Source organism: Pinus tabuliformis, chromosome 9 (assembly GCF_031772625.1).
Source record: "Pinus tabuliformis cultivar Carrire ecotype Pingquan chromosome 9, CPIR1, whole genome shotgun sequence".
NCBI classification, from domain to species: Eukaryota; Viridiplantae; Streptophyta; class Pinopsida; order Pinales; family Pinaceae; genus Pinus; species Pinus tabuliformis.
In genome coordinates, this window is record NC_142307.1 from 501,673,335 (window position 1) to 501,693,363 (window position 20,029).

The 20,029-nt window shown below is 38.3% G+C and overlaps 1 protein-coding gene across 2 annotated transcripts in view; it reads right to left on the bottom strand.

The window, feature by feature from the left end:
- The window catches only part of PARP1 (poly(ADP-ribose) polymerase 2), a 517,112-nt gene that overhangs the window by 187,390 nt on the left and 309,693 nt on the right, over nt 1–20,029 (bottom strand). Inside the window, exons 4-5 of one of the 2 annotated variants that reach the window (XM_089445251.1) lie at nt 482–683; nt 36–366 (exon numbers count right to left, since the gene is read on the bottom strand). The exons of the other annotated variant lie outside the window; for it this stretch is intronic. Coding sequence (XP_089301377.1) covers nt 36–366; nt 482–683 — 533 coding nt within the window. The remainder of the gene's footprint in view (nt 1–35; nt 367–481; nt 684–20,029) is intronic. 2 annotated transcript variants of the gene reach the window in all.

Here is a 20,029-nt window from a genome sequence, read left to right on the forward strand (position 1 = left end):
TGTCCTCGTTATCTCTGATTTCTACCAGTACATACCATCGCTCCCTCAACTCATATTCCGAACCACTTGGATCTTGGCCATTAGATTCAAGCATCTCACGCAACTCCACAGTTTTGACATGCTTCTGTAAGTTATCTTTGATCTTCCACAATGCCTTTGTTTGATTTTCCAGCTTCAGTTCCAACTCTCTGGCTTCTGCAGAAGATCCTTCTCCCAAATTACTATCTAATTTCACAGAACTCTTATTTGGGGTCGCCTTATTTGGCTTTTTATCAGGCAATGCTTCATGTTCATCAGGCTTACGCTTCTTTGATTTCCCTTCCCGATGAGGTTTTTCTAGCTGCTCACCCACATCATTTTTTGAATCTGAAATACACAAATGTGAAAATGTAACAAGCAAATATTACACAGAAATACAAATAATAGCGCTGTGCTTATAATATTTATCACTTTAGCAGCATTCCACCACTAACTATGATACCTTGGTTGGTATCCTGAATGTATGGTTTTGCAATGCTTCTAACAGATTCCTTATCTTCAGCAGTCAGGCTGTCCCATCCGGGCATTTTCTCTATTGGACTAGTCCACCAGCCAGTCTCTAGGAAGCACTTGGCATGACGCCAGGCCGGAACTTTCGCACGGAACTTGGGATTATCTGATTCAACCATTTTTGAGATGCGGACCTGCTCCAGTCATAAGAAAATTAGCAATGAAATAAAAAGAATTGCCATAATATAGCAGATCTCTACTAAGACTCTCAACCAATTACCAAGCAATGTCAGTTGATATGCATATTCCCAAAATTTTGTGTTAATGTCAGACACCATCTGAATCATTATCAAAATAAATTCAAAAACAAGCATTTAAAAAAGAAGACAGCAGTTGTAGTGTCTTGGTACACGTCATACAGATATAAGCAACATAAACATTGTGAGAAGGCAGAAACCTGGAAGTAATCCAATGTTTCTTCCACGATTTTGAGGCATGTAACACATATCATAAGCGATTTTTCAAGTTTTTAAATCTTATATTGCATTCTTAGAATATTGCTCATGCTTATGAAATGACGATCACAAATCCCTTTTCAGAGTTTGTTTTTGGCAATAATTGTGTTTCATAATATTTACATTAACACTGGATGGTATTTCACGTATCAGACAGACACTGGACACAACAAAAACTACTAGGTAGCATATGGCGCTCCTTGGCAGACCCCTGAAGAGGACAACATGGGTTTTGAAACCTATAACTCGTTAGTCCAGGCATAAATCACCCACATCTTCATTGGACATACATTCTTCGCAACATATGGAAAGACAGCAAAATTTCTGGAGACATTGCAGAAGACAACAGGGTCCCCCATCTGAGAACCTGCCCCATATGTTACAAAATTATGGAAAAAAATATAAATATAAATATAGCAGGATCGTTTAATGCTTAATTATTGAAATTTGTATACAAAATAATTTTTAAAGCAACAGCATCCACAATCCAATTGCCACATAAGATCCATCATCATTGAAATAGTAAAGAGTCGAGATCATCTAGATCCTCCTTGATCCCATCCGTCAAAAAGTAATTGAGACAGCACAGAGTGTACATACAGCAACTAGCAATGAAACAGAGGCTCGCAACATACCAAGGGCTCACTGTGCTCCCAGACTGCAGATTCCAGAAAGCAACCAGATAACAACTATAGCATTCAGCCATCATCATTTCATCAATCTGACCACCAAGCTGTTCAAAGAACCAAGTGTCCCCTATATAGTCCAAACTGCACTCTCCCTAGCTCACACCTTCCTTGGTATAGCCTATTTCCAAGTAAAAAGAAATCTCAACATAGAGGCAGAAAAAATGGCAAACATAGGTGTTAACATGAAAGAAGGTGAACCAGTGAAAGTGATGACAAGAGGGCAAGAGCATCCCTCCTTCCCCTCCTTTGATCACAGTTCCTTCTTGTCGCGTGGTTCCAAAGCCCTAGGTTGATGTTAACGTAAGGTTTAAGAGAAGGGAAATTCCCCTTCCACCAGTCTTATCAATTGCATGCCATGCAAATGGGGGGTATAAAATGCCCTTGCTAGTTGGCTCTCCTTCTCCATTTCACATGATCGAATGTAATTACATCTCACACCACTCCATCTAGTCCTCTTAAATGGGAATACCATAGAATAGGTCTGATGTTAATGCATGTCTTGTCCAACAAGGTAATTTCCAATGGCATTTGGGATACATGGAAAGAGAAGAAGCTTCACAATCATTCTCCATTGGATTCAACGCTCCATCTAGAATTCTAGGTTAGGCTCAAGTAGCTTGAGGAAGAATTGTTGGAAAATCAAGAAAATTGAAGATTAAGGTTGATTTTCCTTGATAATTACTTGTGAGATTTGTTGGCCTTTTATTACTTTATTATTTATTCTTCATCAAGCAATTACCAAAACCTAAAAAGTATGAAGATCACAAGAACACAAAACACAAGATATAAGCTCCAAGCCAAGGCAAAACCCCACAATTGGGGACTATCCAAACAATCCTCTTTTTATAGAATCAGATCAAAATGAGACTTCCCAAACCGAAAGGCAAACCTCCTCAAAGCACCAAGTAGGTCCTCCAAAAGCCTTCTCTAAACAAGTCAAAGATGGTCAAACTCCACAAACTCTACTTCAACTCAAAGTCTCAGCCCTCTGCCTCAAGTCTACAATCCATGGCCATGCAACTTGCACAGAAACCCTGGCATACTCGCACGTGTGAGCAAAACAGTCCAAAAATCCATGGCTTCTTCTTCCATGAGTTTCTCTTCTTTTCTTAGCCTTCACTCAAATTTCCTTCTTGTCTTGTATAGTGATCGAACTTGTTTTTTTTTCATCAAATGAGGACAAAGTCTCCCTCATATATAGTCATCTGAGAGAACGAAAAGGTTCCCCAATAGGGCCGACTTATCATGGCAAGGCAAACTTGGTCTTAGAGGACAAAACGACTTTACATGACTAAAAAAATATTTTATTTCTTTTGTTACAAAGAGTCCAAATGGGACTCTAATATATGACAAATATTCTTCTTGACTCAACAATCCCAAGAAGCATGAAGAACATGCTTAACCTGATGAAGCCCATGCTTAAATAAATAAATAAAATCTTCCTTACATGAAATACAAATTGATACAAGTACAAAGATAATTATGAAGATCAAACCAAGTTACTTTTCCAACACACCCTATTAACTAGGGACGTATTCATAATGACTCAACAGGGCTATCTCAAGTTGAAATATTAAATATTAGAAGGAATCTGGATTGATAAGCATCAATGATGATAGTATCATCATAGCCATCATTGTCATATTACCAAGGCCTTGATAGGTACACTATCTTTCCACAAGATCAAAGCACAATGTTGGGAGGCATTCCATGGGACACCACACCACCTCTCCAAGGTACATACTCCATCTAGGATACCCAAAGTATGTCCTCCACCGAACCATTTCCCTCAAGCAAATGTTTGTCCACCAAACCATTCTTTGTCCAAATCCATGTACTTGACTTAGGATTTCCATCCTAATCCATCGCAGTACATGACCCAAGGATGTTTGTCCAAGATGTTTATCCAGTCCACCATTCTCCTGATCCATGTCCATGTACTTGACATAGGATATCAATCCTAATTTTCCATAGTACCTAACACAAGGAGAATCGGTGTCCAACCTTACTCCCTCTAAACCTGAGACGAGAAATCCATGCTCACTCACTCTCAAACAAGGAGAGTGCATAAACAAGCCTCAGCTTGTGTCGGAAGTACTCATACTTCCCTTAAATCAGATACTTGTTATAGTTGCAGCTTCCTCAACCAGCACTCTTATTACTAAGTTTGATCATCTTGCAACTTCTTGAACTAGGGCTCTGAATCTGCCTCCTAACAGTATATGATCCTGTACTTGAGGTCTTCACCTACTACATCTTGTATTGTGTTCAACACTAGTTCGTGCATTGCACTGCTTCTTGCCTTGAAGGCAGTCCATCACACAATTCCTTCAGTTGATTGATTATCATTGTACGAGGTTAGCCAATCTATTGTTCAATCAACCATGAACAGAACTTTGTTAACCTTTCCAATCAATCTCTTTCAGTTAACTCGGCTCCATAGACTCAAATAATTTTGCCCTCTATTTGTTGTTCTGACTTTTCCGAAATAGCCAACTCCTAGGGTCTTGAAGAAAACCTTCTTGTAAGTCCTCTAGTTGCCTCTTGGATGACTATCGATAGGGTTTCAATAGACAACCCTTTAATTGTCTTATTGTTGCTTCAAATTGACAATCCTTATGGCACCAAACAAATTGCCTTTCAATAATGACTTAGTTGCTCCAAGATCACTATCATAAGGTCTTCCAAGCACAACCCACTCGATAGTGAATGTCCATTGCTTTACTATCCTTAGTGTTTTCACAAATCTGCCCACACAATAGTGAATCAACTCTTGCGCTCATTGTACATCTAAACCATCTCAAATCTGAGCCTACACCATTTGGCCCTGTCTAGGGATTCCTTGTCCCTGTAAAACACAACAGAAAACCCTCACCAAAGGACCCTCTTCCTGCGCCATTGCCACAAAGATACGCGACCTTGTTTTGGAAGGCCTACTAGGCAAATCGACCTCCAAAACAAACCCTTCCTTCAATCTACAATTACACAGAAGTCTCGTCCCTTTTTTTACTATAAGAATACTCCTCCTCCTAGTCAGAACCAGCCCTCTAAACTTAGGCCAAATATCCTTTGTTCATGCCCAGATCAAATTGCTATTCACTACCCATCTGCTCTCACTACAGTGCATTCTCTATGATTGATAATGGCCCACTTGAAGATTAGGATTCCCTCAAAACAATGTGGTCATACCTTTTTCTTCATTTAGGGTCTCAGCCTCCCATTCTATGCATTGTTATTGAGCAATTTAATACAGAGTTTAGAATGGCCTTTGAAGGGAAACACATCATTTTAAGGAGCCCTCAACTAGGGCACACAAGTATAGTCACTTAACAACTAGGGCATTGTTCTTAGAATTGTACTAGCACCACACCCTCAGCACCTTGTCTCCATCAGTCTCGGCCAAAAACACAACCCTTAAATTCGGTTGCACAAAGTTTATTTTCTTGCCCAAACCTCAGTCACACTATAGGTCTGAACCTAGTCTATAGCAGCGTTTTCGATGAACAAAGCCCTCAAACCGTCCTACTTACATCGTTGTCCAAAGGTCTATACTTCATCATGCAATCCGCATATATTCCAAGTGATCAAGCCTTGAAATATCTTTCTTGCATGCCTTAATTATGTACCTAGAATAACCCTAATTGCATCCTATATACTTTACAAGATAGATTTAAATGTGGCTTGTTCTCGGCCCTATAACACCCTCGCTTGCCCAAACCACAGAATAAACTCGACTTTTAGAACTTGGACGAATCCTCTTTGAGCTTGGTCAAGATAGTAGAAAAACACAACAAATTTTCTTCACCCCTACTACTCCTTGAGAACTCGTCACATTAGGCTAGAATACTCCTTGTGAAGATGCACTTGGTCACAGTGCTTCACAACAGCTTCTCATTATAACCTTTTTTATGATTTTTTACAACTCTTTAGCAGAGATTTCGGCTTCTATTGATGGGGTTTAGGTCTTTATGACATGCTTGAATCCTTCAATGCTGACTTCACCGTAGTGTCCCTTAGATTCACGCACATGCTTCCATAGAGAGAGTGGAGTGCAGGAACTTATTACAGTGCAGGAACATTTTCGGATCTTCCTTAGTAATTCTTCTTCACCGAGGTATTGTTCCTTACAATTTTCACCATAATCACAAGTGTTCTATAATGTTAAACAGACTTCGCATACCTTAAAGCTTTGAATATTGGTCTTCCATAATAGGCCTCAGTCCTACAGTAGATTATTGTCATTTGAAATGGTGTATGGATCTTAGATTGTTGTAGTATTATGACCTTGCTTTACTTGGATGAACTCGGTCTACTTTTCATAACTAATCAAGAGATTCGGCCCAGAATTATCAGCCAAACCTAATCCAAACATATTTTTAAGGTGTTGCACTTCTCCTTGGTCTAGACTCTAGATGTTACAACGTCATAGTGAAATATGTTCTTCTTCAAGAATGCCAATAGAATGATAATTCGGATCATTGTATAATTAACTCAAATCATGTTTAAAGGAGAAGGCTCAGATTTGCATCTCTATTTGCATTAGAAGAAAACTCATATAGTTGTCATCCAAGGAAACTCGTCTTCATTTTGGATTACTTGTTATGCCCAAAACTTGAGAACAAAAACTTTTATATGTGCTAAAATCACAGAGGGATGACTTTAAAGGAAATTCGAATCTTCAAGATCTTGCTTGTATCATATTTGTTACTTCTTGCAGACTTCTGATCCTTCTTGTAGTAGTGACTAAAATAGAGTTGTAGCTTTTCTTTCCTTCCAAAAATGCCGACAATTTGTGATCATTTGGCCTCCTACCAACCTTAGCTCTGATACCATGTTGGAAAAATAAAGGAAATTGTAAATTAAGGTTGATTTACCTTTCTTGATAATTACTTGTGAGATTTGTTGGCCTTCTATTACTTTATTATTTATTCCTCAGAAAGCATCAAGATCACAAGAACATAAGATATAGGCTCCAAGCCAAGGTAGAACCCCACAATTTTGGAAAACCCAAACAATCCTCTTCTTGCATAATCAGATCAAAATGAAACTTCCAAGACCCAAAGACCAAACCACCTCCAGCGCCAAGTCAACCCTCCAAAAGCCTTCTTTAAGCGAGTCAAATCTTATCAAGTCAAAGATGGTCAAACTCGAACTCTACTTCAACTCAAAGTCTCACCCCTTTGCTTCAGGTCTGCAATTCGGACCTACAATGCTCGACCCTGCAACTCGGACAGAAACCCTAGCATACTTGCACGTGTGAGCAAAACAGTCCAAAAATCCACATCTTCTTCTTCTTCCTTGAGTTTATTTTCTTTCCTTAGTCTTCGCTCTGATTTCCTTCTTGTCTTGTATAGTGATCGAACTTCTTGCTTTTTTTCATCAAATGAGGACAAAATCTCCCTCATTAATAGTAATCCAGGAGAACGCAAAGGTGCCCCAACAAGATCAGCTTGGTCTACGAGGACAAAATGACTTTACATGACTCAAATAAGATTTTTCTTTTGTTACAAGGAGTCCCAAATGGGACTTTAATATATGACAAATATTCTTCTTGACTCAAGAATCCCTATAAGCATGAAGAACATGCTTAACCTAGACATGAGCATGAAACCCATGCTTAAATAAAATTATTTTTCTTCATTTACATGAAATACAAATTCATACAAGTACAAAGATAATTATGAAAACCAAACCTAGTTACTTTTCCAACAAGAATTGGGATTATAGGGGACTAGTTGTAGGCAACAATAAGTAGCCATCTAGCAATTCTAGTGCCCTAGAAGGAATGATAAACACTATCAAGTTGAGTACGATGTCTCATTGTCACTGTTGTTGTTGTTGTTGTTGATTTTTCCTCAACACTTCAAAATTAGGTGTATGTCTAAAAACATGATCACAAACAATGCCACAACACAAGCACTTTGCAAAGCGAAAAATGTACAACAATGAATTAATGTAGTACAAAAAATAATTTTAAAATTGATTTCAACCCAAAACTTGTTATATTACAAAAAAACATGGTGCTCTCGTACCACGGATCATGGCCCTTACAATTAGCCCTTAGACAAGGTTGTCAACAACTTATGACAACCAATCTACCCTTGAACAAGACACACTTGACTTACTTGTTGATGTAGGGCTTCCACAGCACTTTCAGTCCACATACCTTGAACACCTTCGGTAGGTCCCTTGTGTTGAAATTTGAATGATAGCTAGAATTTCTGAACATGATAATTACTTGTGATAGATGTCCATATGTTTTTCTTTTACCATTCACTTTATTTAGTTATGTCATCAAGCAATTATACATTTAAATAGGCAAGTAGAGATCTTAATGCACAAAGAGACAAGAGACACGAAAAATTAGGCAAGTGAGCAGGGCAAAACACACAAGGGGAAAACCCAACAATATGTTCCTTATAGATTGTTTGTAAAAAAGAGAAATCCAAGTCACATCTCACTAGACCAGAAGACCAACTATCCAAGTGCCAAGTCAACTCTCCTTATGTATATTCACAAGATTAATAATAAATTTGTCCATAAGATTGCCCACAACAAGAAGTTACCACGTATCAACAAGGTGCCAAATATCAGTCCTCAGCAAGGTACAAACTTTGTTATTTGCACATAGATTTGTATATCACTGAGATTAGTATGCCACAGAGATCATACTTCCGACTTGTTTGCCACAGAAATTAGTATCCACAGATATTCGTATGCCATAGAGATCATACTTCAAGCTTGTATGCTACAGAGATTCATATGCCATAGATATTTGTATGCCACAAAGATTATATTTCAGACTTGTATGCCATAGGAACTTGCTTAACCACATCAGAATGTGTTGGAGAAACAGGGAGGCTACAAGATTAATGTAATTTCTCCTTTCATGATAATTACTTGTGAATTTGTTGACATTATTTTTTTTATGTTTTTATTCTTTCATCAAGCAATTACAAATGTAAAAACATGGAGATCACAGGAAGACAGAGAACACAAGATATAGGCTCCAAGCCTCCAAGCCAGGGCAAACCCCCTCCAAGGGGTAAACCCAAAAAATTCTTTTCTTATAAAATCAAATCAACTGAGATATCCAAGACCCACAACCAACCCTCTAGATGCCAAGTCAAACCTTCCTTCTGCAATGCAAATCCATTCTCAAGACACCAGCGACAAATCTTCAACAAGGCAAAATTTTCACAAATCAGATTTCAAGAGAAAATATTCTTCAATCTCAAACTTCGGCCCTCTTCTTCTTTTCTATGTCTCTCTACAATATTTCAAAATCAAAACATGTGAAGTATGTATCTCCAAATGAGCTCAACTCTCCTTTATTTATACTTGTCCAGAGGGGTGCGAATAAACATGTCCATTGGAGCAGGGCTGACTTGACACATAGATTGACTTGGAATCTAGTGGTTGCTTTAACCCAATTTACAAATTGAAAAATCTTTTTCCTTTTTTACAATAGATTCAAGTAGGACTTTGACACTCACTTCATCAAATCCTAAAAGCATGAAGAACATGCTTAACTAATAAAAATATCATTTCTTTGAGCACGAAACCCATGCTTGAAAATAAATTTTTATTTTTCTTCTTTTTGCTTTTTACATAAAATTTATTTTGATACAATTATGAAGACCAAAATCATATACATTCTCCAACACTCCCTCTTAACTAGGGAGGTATTCATAATTGTACACTCGGTACAAGGATACTCTCAAACTAAAATATTCTAATAAGAAGAGTCAAATCGTTAAGCTATCTTTAAGCATAAACATCATAACTAGCATTGTCAACATAGCAAGGCCTTGACTAACAAGCTCTATCTCTCCACTAGGCCTTGACTAACTAGCTCTACCTCTCAAGGCACATACGCCATCTAGATGTTCACCACATATGTCCTTCTAGGACTATTCTCATCTTGGATTCTGAATCCTCAAAGAATATTGGTCCTCTTCAACCACTCTTGTCTTGGATTCCCTGTCCAATCCTCAAAGAGTGTCGGTCCACAGAACTACTTCCTATCTTGGATTCCCAATCCTCAAGGAGTACCAATCCCAGATGTGTAACCAATCCTCCATTCTCCCTGCATGGCCTTCACTAGATGTACAATTGCAAGCCCTGGCCTAGTGCATGACACAAGACGAAGAGAATATGATGTCCATCATCACTCCTTCTCAACCAAAGAGGAGATCCTCATTCCCTCTTGATTAGGGAATATATCCTTACTCCTTCCCAAACATTAAGGAGATTTCTTACTCCCTCTCAATCAAGGAATCATCACAATCCTTGGTTGGTCTCATACATTATCAAAACATCAGCTACTTATTCTTCCATGGAGATATAGTTGTAGCTACAGGGCTTCTTTGTTATGTCATACCAAGGCTTCGACCTTTCAATCATTTCATGAAGCCAAATTCTTTTACACTCTATCTTTACGATAAGGCTTTCGGTTCCTCACAGTGCCATAACATATCAGACTTCGATCTTTCAAGATCGTAGTCAATCATCAAATGGTTCATCAGTCTTCTTCAAGGAGCCAAGCTTCCTTAGCTACTAGAACATGCATTCTGTAACGGAGTTTTGCCTCATATCTTCAAAGAGTCATAGCATCTCTCCAATATCAATTCTGCCTTCAAGCTTTACCCAAGTCATCAACAGTGTTATCAAGTGTTATGAACATAAATTATGTAAAAATAAATAAAAATAGATAATAAATAATAATCATAATAATATAAATATAATAATAAATAATAAGTAAATTAACTAATGGTTAGTTAGTTAATAATGAAAAGGCATGTCTTATAGGCATGCTTGTTCGTGAAAGGGTACTCACCTAGCTATATATACAGGACCTTCATTCTCATTTGTAATCATCATACAACAATTCTTTATACAATATACAATTTACAATCACTGTCCTACCATGGATGTCTTTGTCTACAAAGTATTTTAATATTTCTGTTGCGTATACGACTTTTGGTCGTTACATTGGTATCAAAGCCACGTCTGATCCCGGCTTTTAGCCATCAAACTTCGTCAACAATGTTGTCGTCAAGACTCGAGCGTTTCTCTAGGAAGTGGTAGGTTCTCCATTCAACCAGTTTCTCTCCTAGGCCTTTGGCCATAAAAATAAAATTAAAATTAAAAAAGGAGAGAGAAAGACAAGCATATAAAATTTTAAAAAAAAAACAAAAGTTTCATATAAAAAGAAAAATTAATTCAGAGAAAAAACAAACAAACAAACTATATAGAAGTTATGTATTAGCAAACAAAATATATATATATATATCAAAGCAAAACCTCATGAAAACAAATTGTGTTGGGGTTAGCCCCCCCTGCCACTACCAACACAGCAGACAGGCACTTGCGAAACCTCACAAAAACATGTCGTCGCCAATTCCTTCCGCCGCTACCATACACAGGTTGCACGACAACCCGCAATCGCTAACCAGTTATACTGCTAACGCCGCTGCACTCTATACAGAACACAGGAAATCCTCGTTGTATGAAATACCTGGGTTGACAAACCACCCTGTGCTACTCACCATCTCATCCTCGGTCCACCGTCTCTCCACGCTACTGCCAACAGACCATTGTCAGTTTCTTGCTAGCGGAAGAGTATTAATGGCTAAATAAATTTATGCATGAAAAATGACACTATTACAGTATTTCCATGAAGACTAACACCTTAAAGATTAACCCCAAAGTCTTTGTTTATTATTCAAAAAAAATTACATGAGAGATTTAACTCAAGCACATGACTCAAAGATCGGATGGATAAATAGAGAAATGACCTCCTATTTAAAGATAAATCTTCCAACGGCTAGTTCAAGTGATCCTCGTAAAAACAATCTTGACCATTGATAAGGATTAAAATTTCTTTTAATCTCATCCGTCGAAATATCAAATTCTTGAGGAAATCCGAATTTTTCAATTAAATACATTTCAATCAATTCAAAAATAAAAATTTTAGTTAATTTCCTCAAAAAATTTACTTTGACTTAACCCCAGGGACCAAAGGCTTAAAATTTAGCAAAATCATTAATTTACCTTAGTCCCGGGACCTTTTAAAATTTGAATTCTAAGGACCGACAAATTTTGTGTTTAGAGAATTTCAATTTACCTAGTACCTAGAATTAATTAAATTTCTGGCTTAGGATTTTAATTAAATTTTGGCCTAAAATTTAATTAATTAACCTATGAGGGAATAAATTATTTTCCAGCCCTCAAGACACTCTACATCGAGATTTTCATATTTTTTACATCTCAAAGGGGAAAACTCATTTGTAGAAGACCCTCACAAACTACACATTTCTGCGACACAAATATAATCCAGCAGACCAAGCAATTTGTAATAAAATAATCTAACCAAATAGTTAAGATTATTCTCAAATCACTTTTACATAGACTTGATCTATAACACTAGGACTCGCCTAAGATTATTTACATCATATGCATGCAGAATGGGTTTACATTATAACATGATAAATCAGGCTGATGATGATAGTTGAACGGCACGGACACATCGATCAGGCACTATCCCTTTTGCGAAAAAAGGGGGTGTATTGCTATGGTTCGTTGACACGTAGTGGTCTAAAGGGTCTATTGTGGGAAAAGATGTCCCTATTGTTATATCCCCTGCCGAAGATAAAAATGATATAATGCATGAAATGCAAACCAATTAGTGATTCCAGAGTCGAATATACTCGAAAAATTACATTGTTTTGGCAACAAAAAATATGACATAACCAATTTATAGTTAAACATTGAAGATTATACATTTATCTCGCAATTCTCAGTTCAAACACTATGGAGCAATCAAGGTGACATTATTTTGGGTTCGCCATGGATGGAAACCCTAGGTTCCTTCATCTTGAATACGAAAAAGAAGTTTTTGACATTTTCCCACAAAAAGAAAATAAATAACGCTACAGAACGTTACTTTGAAGCCAGATTCAGTCACGTCAGAAGACATACAAGATATTTCAAAAGTAATTTTTCAAGAAGGTAAAAAAGTTCTACAAAATATGCAAAGAGAAGCTGACAAGGTCACTGCTGACAAAAATGAAGAAATTTCTCGGCTTAAGGATCATAGCATCTTGAATACGAAAAAGAAGTTTTTGACATTTTCCCACAAAAAGAAAATAAATAAGGCTACAGAACGTTACTTTGAAGCCAGATTCAATCACGTTAGAAGACATACAAGATATTTCAAAAGTAATTTTTCAAGGTGGTAAAAAAGTTCTACAAAATATGCAAAGAGACGCTGACAAGGTCACTGCTAACAAAAATGAAGAAATTTCTCGGCTTAAGGATCATAGCGAAAAATTACTAATCCAAATTAAAAAGCTTAAGAATGACAAGAAGTAATTAAAAGACAAGTTAGAGCAACTTACTCAAGAAGTATCGAAATCTCCAGACGTAACAGTCCAGGTTGAAGATAAGGTAAATAATATCGATCCAATCAATATCACAACTCAAGAAGAGGAAAGACTAGATGAAGTCAAGATGTACTCAAAAGTTGTAGTACCAACAACAAAAGATTCAAGTGAAGATCCAAAAATTAACCATTCAACTTCCATAACTAAATGAAATCAAATATTTCAAATAAATCAGGGAAACGACACAAACAAGATAAGGGAAAATCAAATCACTAGAATTCCATATCGACATCTGAATCATGAGAGTAGATAACTGAATCAAGCCATGTATTTAGAACAGAAACAACAAACTAATGTTCTAAAGAATATTAATGTCAATGTAATCCATTCATGTGATAACAATTCATCGCAAGTTTCCAGTCATTGCAAGATTCGACAGGAGATTAATTTAGGATGGTTCAATCCCTTCTCAGTGCGACAATTTTGTTTGTCACTGAGAGGATCATATCAACCTATGTCGACAAAGATGATTGTTCCGAGACGAGAAGAAACTCGTAGCAAAAAAAAGAGATCAAGCAAGATCAAGCAGAAGATGTTTGTAGTAGTAAAAGAGATCAAGCCCTTTCATCAACAAGCTTTGAGGACAAAACTTTTTGAAGGGGAAGGCAATGTTATGAACATAAATTATGTAAAAATAAATAAAAATAGATAATAAATAATAATCATAATAATATAAATATAATAATAAATAAGAAGTAAATTAACTAATGGTTAGTTAGTTAATAATGAAAAGGCATGTCGTAGAGACATCCCTGTTCGAGGTTACTTACCTGCCTATATATACAGCACCCTCATTCTCATTTGTAATCATCCTACAACAATCCTTTATACAATATACAATTTACAATTATTGCCCTACCACGGATGTCTTTGTCGAAGTATTTTAATATTTCCGCTGCATATACGACTTTTGGTCATTACATCAAGGAATCCATGTGTTTCATGATCAGACCAAACAGTTGTAGTTACAACATCATCAAGCAAACTTTCTTTCTAGCCTCTTCACATGCTTTTGCAATATGTCCTACTAGGGAGACAAGTCATATCCAAGAAGATCATTAAAATCAGATTTGCAAAACTCCTCTAGTCAAAGTGTCATGTCAAATTTTGGTACTTGCTCCCTCTAAAGTCAACTTTCTTTTGCATGTTCTATCTTCGTATTGCAACAAGGTTATGCTTCACCTTTCAATCATCAGTGTGTCCCTAGAATGAACTCACCAACTGGAAGATCCAATCTCATCAGGGTCCTTTCAGCTTCCTCCTTCCATCATGCTCATCATTGTCAAGGAGTCATCATCAATCACGAGTCTTGCTCATCTTGCTTTTCATAATTTTGACAGCATTCAACATGTTCCTACAATTTTTACCAACAAGTACAACAAAGACGAGCATAATGTTAATACGACCAATATAGGGTTTCTTTGATTTCTCGAAAAGTGTATTTCTAGGGTTCTAGATATAGACCATAGAAACTTCTTGACCTAACCCTTGTTAGGGTTTCATATTTTAATGAAAACACCTAATCCTAAGGTTTTGTCTTCAAGCCCTAGGCTTTATCTTAATCCAACTTTTGCTAGGGTTTAATACATACCCTAAAGTCTTTCTCTCAAAAAAACTATTTTATGTTGGGTTTCTAGATATCAAAGAATACTCAACCGACAAACCCTAGATACCAAAAGCTACCAAATCTTACAAACCCCAGATTATTTTTAGTCATCAGCGTCTACCATGCAAAGCTTCTTCAAGTATGCTACAAAACATCAATGCATTTCATTCTAGATCTTAGGATCTAATCTACACATTCAACTAAATACTCGGACCATTTTTCATCATACCTGGTCTTCACATCAACATGACATAGTACCTGCCATGCTTAAGAACTAGGTCATTTTTCCTTTCACAACAAATCAATTAGTTAGGGTTTCCATCTCTAGGGTTTCTCCTTTCATTCCACACTTTGCTAGGGTTTGCAAACCCTACATGCCAAGACCTGTCACTTACAAATTATAAATTTCTACAACCACATACAAAAGTTAGTTGCAAAACCCTAGATTTCAAGGTCTTCAAGATCTGCCATGCAAATTCTATGCACACCCTAGATCCTTCATATCTTCACGATATACAAACCCTAGAAACTTCATCATCATTAACACTTGTTATTCAAGCAATGCAATCTAGCATACTACAAAACGTTAACACCTTTTATCCAAGACCTAGTCTTTAGATGTCATTGTTTCTATTTTATATGCAGACCATCTAGAGATCTTTACACATATCATGAAATGCATGCAACAGTCATACATACCTCTGTAAATTTACCTTACCTCTTTCTTTGCAAGGATCCAATCCTTCTTCATGTGTCAACACTTCTTCAATAAGTGTTTATCTTCAACACGTGTACAATCCATATAGGCTATTTCCTATCAACATAACCCATAGAAGATCATAGTTATCCTTAAAACATTCAAGTTTGAGCCACAGGGATATATTGTGTCGCATCTTGTAAAGGATCTTTTGTCACAGTTTTCAAAGAACTCAGCTTTCCTTATGCTTTCAATTTATTCCTTTAGGTCTGTTAAAATTGGCAACTAGGGCCAAACTCCATGTGGGTCATATTATTTATGGCAGCTGATATTTTTATTGGATCCCTCTCATTGAGAGATGTAAGATTGATCTAAAGATCATCCGATTCCGTTAAGTATTCATGAAGTTATGAATTTATTTATGTTATGGACAAATTGCTAAGTCGGCCAGCAACTTATGTAGGCTCAGAAGCCCAACCGGCATGTCTATTCAACCTCTACGTTTTAGTATATATAGAAGAGGACTTAAAGTCATTTTTACACACACTTGGATCTCTTCCTCTCTCTACTTGTCTTTCGGTTTTAGTAGGAGGAGAGATCTTAAGGAAAAGCTAGAAAAGCCAGAAGAGCCAGAAAAGTCGGAACGGAAACGCCAGAAAAGCAAGAAAAGTTGGCACTGCCAGAAAAGCCGGAACTGCCGGAAAAGCTGGAAATACCAGAAAAGCTGGAACTACCGGAAAAGCCAGAACTGCCGGAAAAGCCGAAACTACCGGGAACTGCCGAAACAACCGAAGCCTCTGTTTCCAAAGGAAGGCAGCATGATGTATGAGATTTATGCTGCTTATGATGGGCAGCATAATAAGCAGCATGATGATATGAGCATGGGCAGCATAATAATGCATGATGGGCAGCATGATGATATAAGCATGGGCAGCATAATGATGCATGATGATATGAGCATGGGCAGCATAATGATGCATGATGCTATGAGCATGAGCAGCATAATGATGAATGAGATCATGAGCATGGGCAGCTTGATGGTGCATAAGACCATGGAAGATGCAGCATGAAGTTGAGAGCAGCTCAGTCATCAAGGTTCAACAAATGTGACAGTACAGCAAGGTGTCACATGGTAATGTGCAGCAAATAGACAAGATGCAACACTATGATAGGTGAACGAGTAACCTTAGAGAATCAGTTGAAGCAATATGTCTTCAACTGATCTCATGCCGATACCAAAAGTCAAAGTGATTGACTCCTATTGTAAATGTACTATCTCTCTCACTTTCTCTGTTGAACTTTGAAGAACATAAAAGAAGAATTGATCAAGGGTTTCCCCACATTGTGGGGTTTGTCCCTGGCTAGCGCCACATCTTGCGTCCTCTTGTCTTGGCTTGTCTTCTGCGATTTATACTTATGTTCTATCTGCAGTTTACTTTATGCTGATGTGATTGCTAATGTGGAAAAGAAATTGAAATAAATTGCTCTAGCATAGAACATACCTAAAATTAACATGGTATTGGAGTTGAGGTGAAGACAATGCCCAAGCAAGAGTGAAAGAGAAATCACCAAAGACAATGGGGACAAGACAAAAATATCAATGAGTTCCACATCTCTCTTCTAAGTTCGCTAAGGGTGAAGTGGAAGCAGAGAATATTATCAGAATGGCACAGCGGAAGATCACTTCATTGGGAAGTTCAGATCTAAGGGTGGAAGGAAAGGCAGATGCCTTGGTTGCAATAAGTTCTTCCATCATGCAAAGGAGTGTCCGAATAGCAAAGACACATCTCTTGATGAAGATAACAATCATTCCAGAGACATCTTCAATGATCAGAGGAATGATAAGTAATGCAAGTCATACTGGCACCTCATAAGGACGACCTATTTCTGACAGGTGCAGACCCTCTCATTTGCAGAAGTAAGAGGGAGTTGGATTCCTAATGTGGAATGATAAACTCCAAGCCTATGACTACCTCGAGGATATTACTTTCAAAAGTTATATGGTAGCGATGCCGGACCAGATTTGGGAAATGCCTCTAAGTTTCATAAAATCAATCACATTGATGTTCTTGGTGAACTCCGGACATATGTTTTGCAGTTAGCATGGTGAGCTCATATTTGATTGAGCCTCACTAGATTGGTACCAAGAATCCTCTGAGATATCTTCGGGGCACAATCTCTCATGGATTGAGATACACTGCCGGAAATATGAAAACTACATGATTATTCGAATGCTGACTGGGAAGACAGTGTGGAGGATCACTAGAGCACTTCTCAGTGTTGGTTCTCTTTGGATTCTGCTTCGACATCATGGATGAGCAGGAAGCAGAAATCGGTTGTTATAAGTACCGCAGGGATCGGATACATAATTACGAATATGACCTCGTATGAAGTTGCCTGGTTGTGGAAACTCTTCAGTGAGTACACATGATGAATACCACTGTGATTCTCTGTGACAACCAGAGGTGGGATTCGATTATTGAGGAATCCCATATTCAATGATTTCTCCAACAGATAGACATCAGATACTGCCTTATCTGGGATATGGTAAGTCGATGAGCAAGCAGGCTCCATCGCACTAAGATGATGTACAGGTCGCTACACTTTGTCAGAGCCCCGGGGAAAGATCAAATTTGTGATTTTCCCGAACGACTTGGAGTTGTCGAGAGACCCTTGTAAAAGGGTCTTGCATGTTGCATACATTGAGCTCTGGGAGCTCTAGGGGCTTGCGGTTCTTATTGGAGCAACATACGACCACAGGGTGACTTACCCTCCCCTGGTGGTGCGCACTGGGACAGGATGATTCGCTCTCCTATGGACAAGATGATTCGCTCTCTTGTGGGACAGGATGATTCACTCTCCTGTGGACAAGATGATTCGCACTCCTGTGAACGAGATGATTCGCTCTCTTGTGTGACAAGATGATTCGCTCTCTTGTGAGACAGGATGATTCGCTCTCCTATGTAGCAATATGATCAATTCTCCGGTGAGGTTTGGATGATGTGTTCTCCATGACAATTGTGTAGCAGGATGATTAATTCTCCTGTGAGATCTGGATTGATGTGTTCTCCATGACGATTGTGTAGCAGGATGATTAATTCTCCTGTAAGGTCTGGATGATGTGTTATCCATGACGATTGTGTAGCAGGATGATTAGTTCTCCTGTGAGGTCTGGATGATGTGTTCTCCATGACGGTTGTGTAGCAGGATGATTAGTTCTCCTGTGAAGCCTGGATGATGTGTTCTCCATGGCGATTGTATAGCAGGATGATTAGTTCTCCTGAGAGGACAGGATTAATTAAGTTCTCTTGTCGAGGTATCGTACCCATGCAGCTTGGGACTCATGGGAAGTACCTCTCATCTGATCAATGAGCAGGGAAATGATGATAGGGACCATAGTGGTACCGATGGACACATCGTTGTATCTACTGTACTCCCTATGCTAGGATGACCTTCATTGATCTGGGATCAATGATACTGGTCTGGGACCAGTGGTAGGAGTTGTACCCACTATGACACTGACTTTGGGTTGGTTGAGGACTGGTCTGGGACCAGTGGTACATACTCTGAGACTGACTTCGAGTCAGTAGAGTACTAGTCTGGGACCAGTGGTAAGAGTTGTACCTACTATGACACTGACTTCGGGTCGGTTGAGCACTGGTCTGGGCCAGTGGTACACACTGTGAGACTTACTTCGGGTCAGTGGAGACACATTCTCGATCAATTCTTCTTCATGGTTCAACAGAGCTAAGTTGAGCAGAGCTGAGCAGAGCGAAGCAGAGCGAGCAAAGCTGAGCTGAGCAAAGCAAAGCCAACAAGGCTGAGCAGAGCCAGCAGAGTTGAGCAGAGTAGAGCCAGAAGAGCCAGCAAAGCTGAGTAGAGCTGAGTCGAGCCAGCAAAGCTGAGAAGAGCTAGCAGAGCTGAGCAAAGCTTAACAGAGCAGTGCAGGGCACTGATGGCAGAGATAGTACAGTTGGACATATGGATCAGCGGATGGAGTTCTCCCTAGTTGAGAGGGAGTGTTAAAAATTGGCAACTAGGGCCAAACTCCATGTGGGTCATATTGTTTATGGCAGCTGATATTTTTATTGGATCCCTCTCATTGAGAGGTGTAGGATTGATCTAAAGATCATCCGATTCCGATAAGTATTTACGAAGTTATGAATCTATTTATGTTATGGACAAATTGTTAAGTCGACCAGCAACTTACGTAGGCTCAGAAGCCCAACAATCATGTCTATTCAACCTCTACGTTTTAGTATAAATAGAAGAGGACTTCAAGTCATTTCTACACACACTTGGATCTCTTCCTCTCTACTTGTCTTTGGGTTTTAGTATGAGGAGAGATCCTAAGGGAAATCCGGAAAAGCTGAAACCACTGGGAACTACCGAAACAGTCGTAGGCTCTATCTCCGAAGGAAGGCAGCATGATGTATGAGATCATGGGCAGCATAATAAGCAACATGATGATATGAGCATGGGCAGCATAATGATGCATGATGGCATCATTATGATATGAGTATGGGCAGTGTGATGTGTGAGATCATGGGCAGCATGATGATATGAGCATGGGCAACGTAATGATG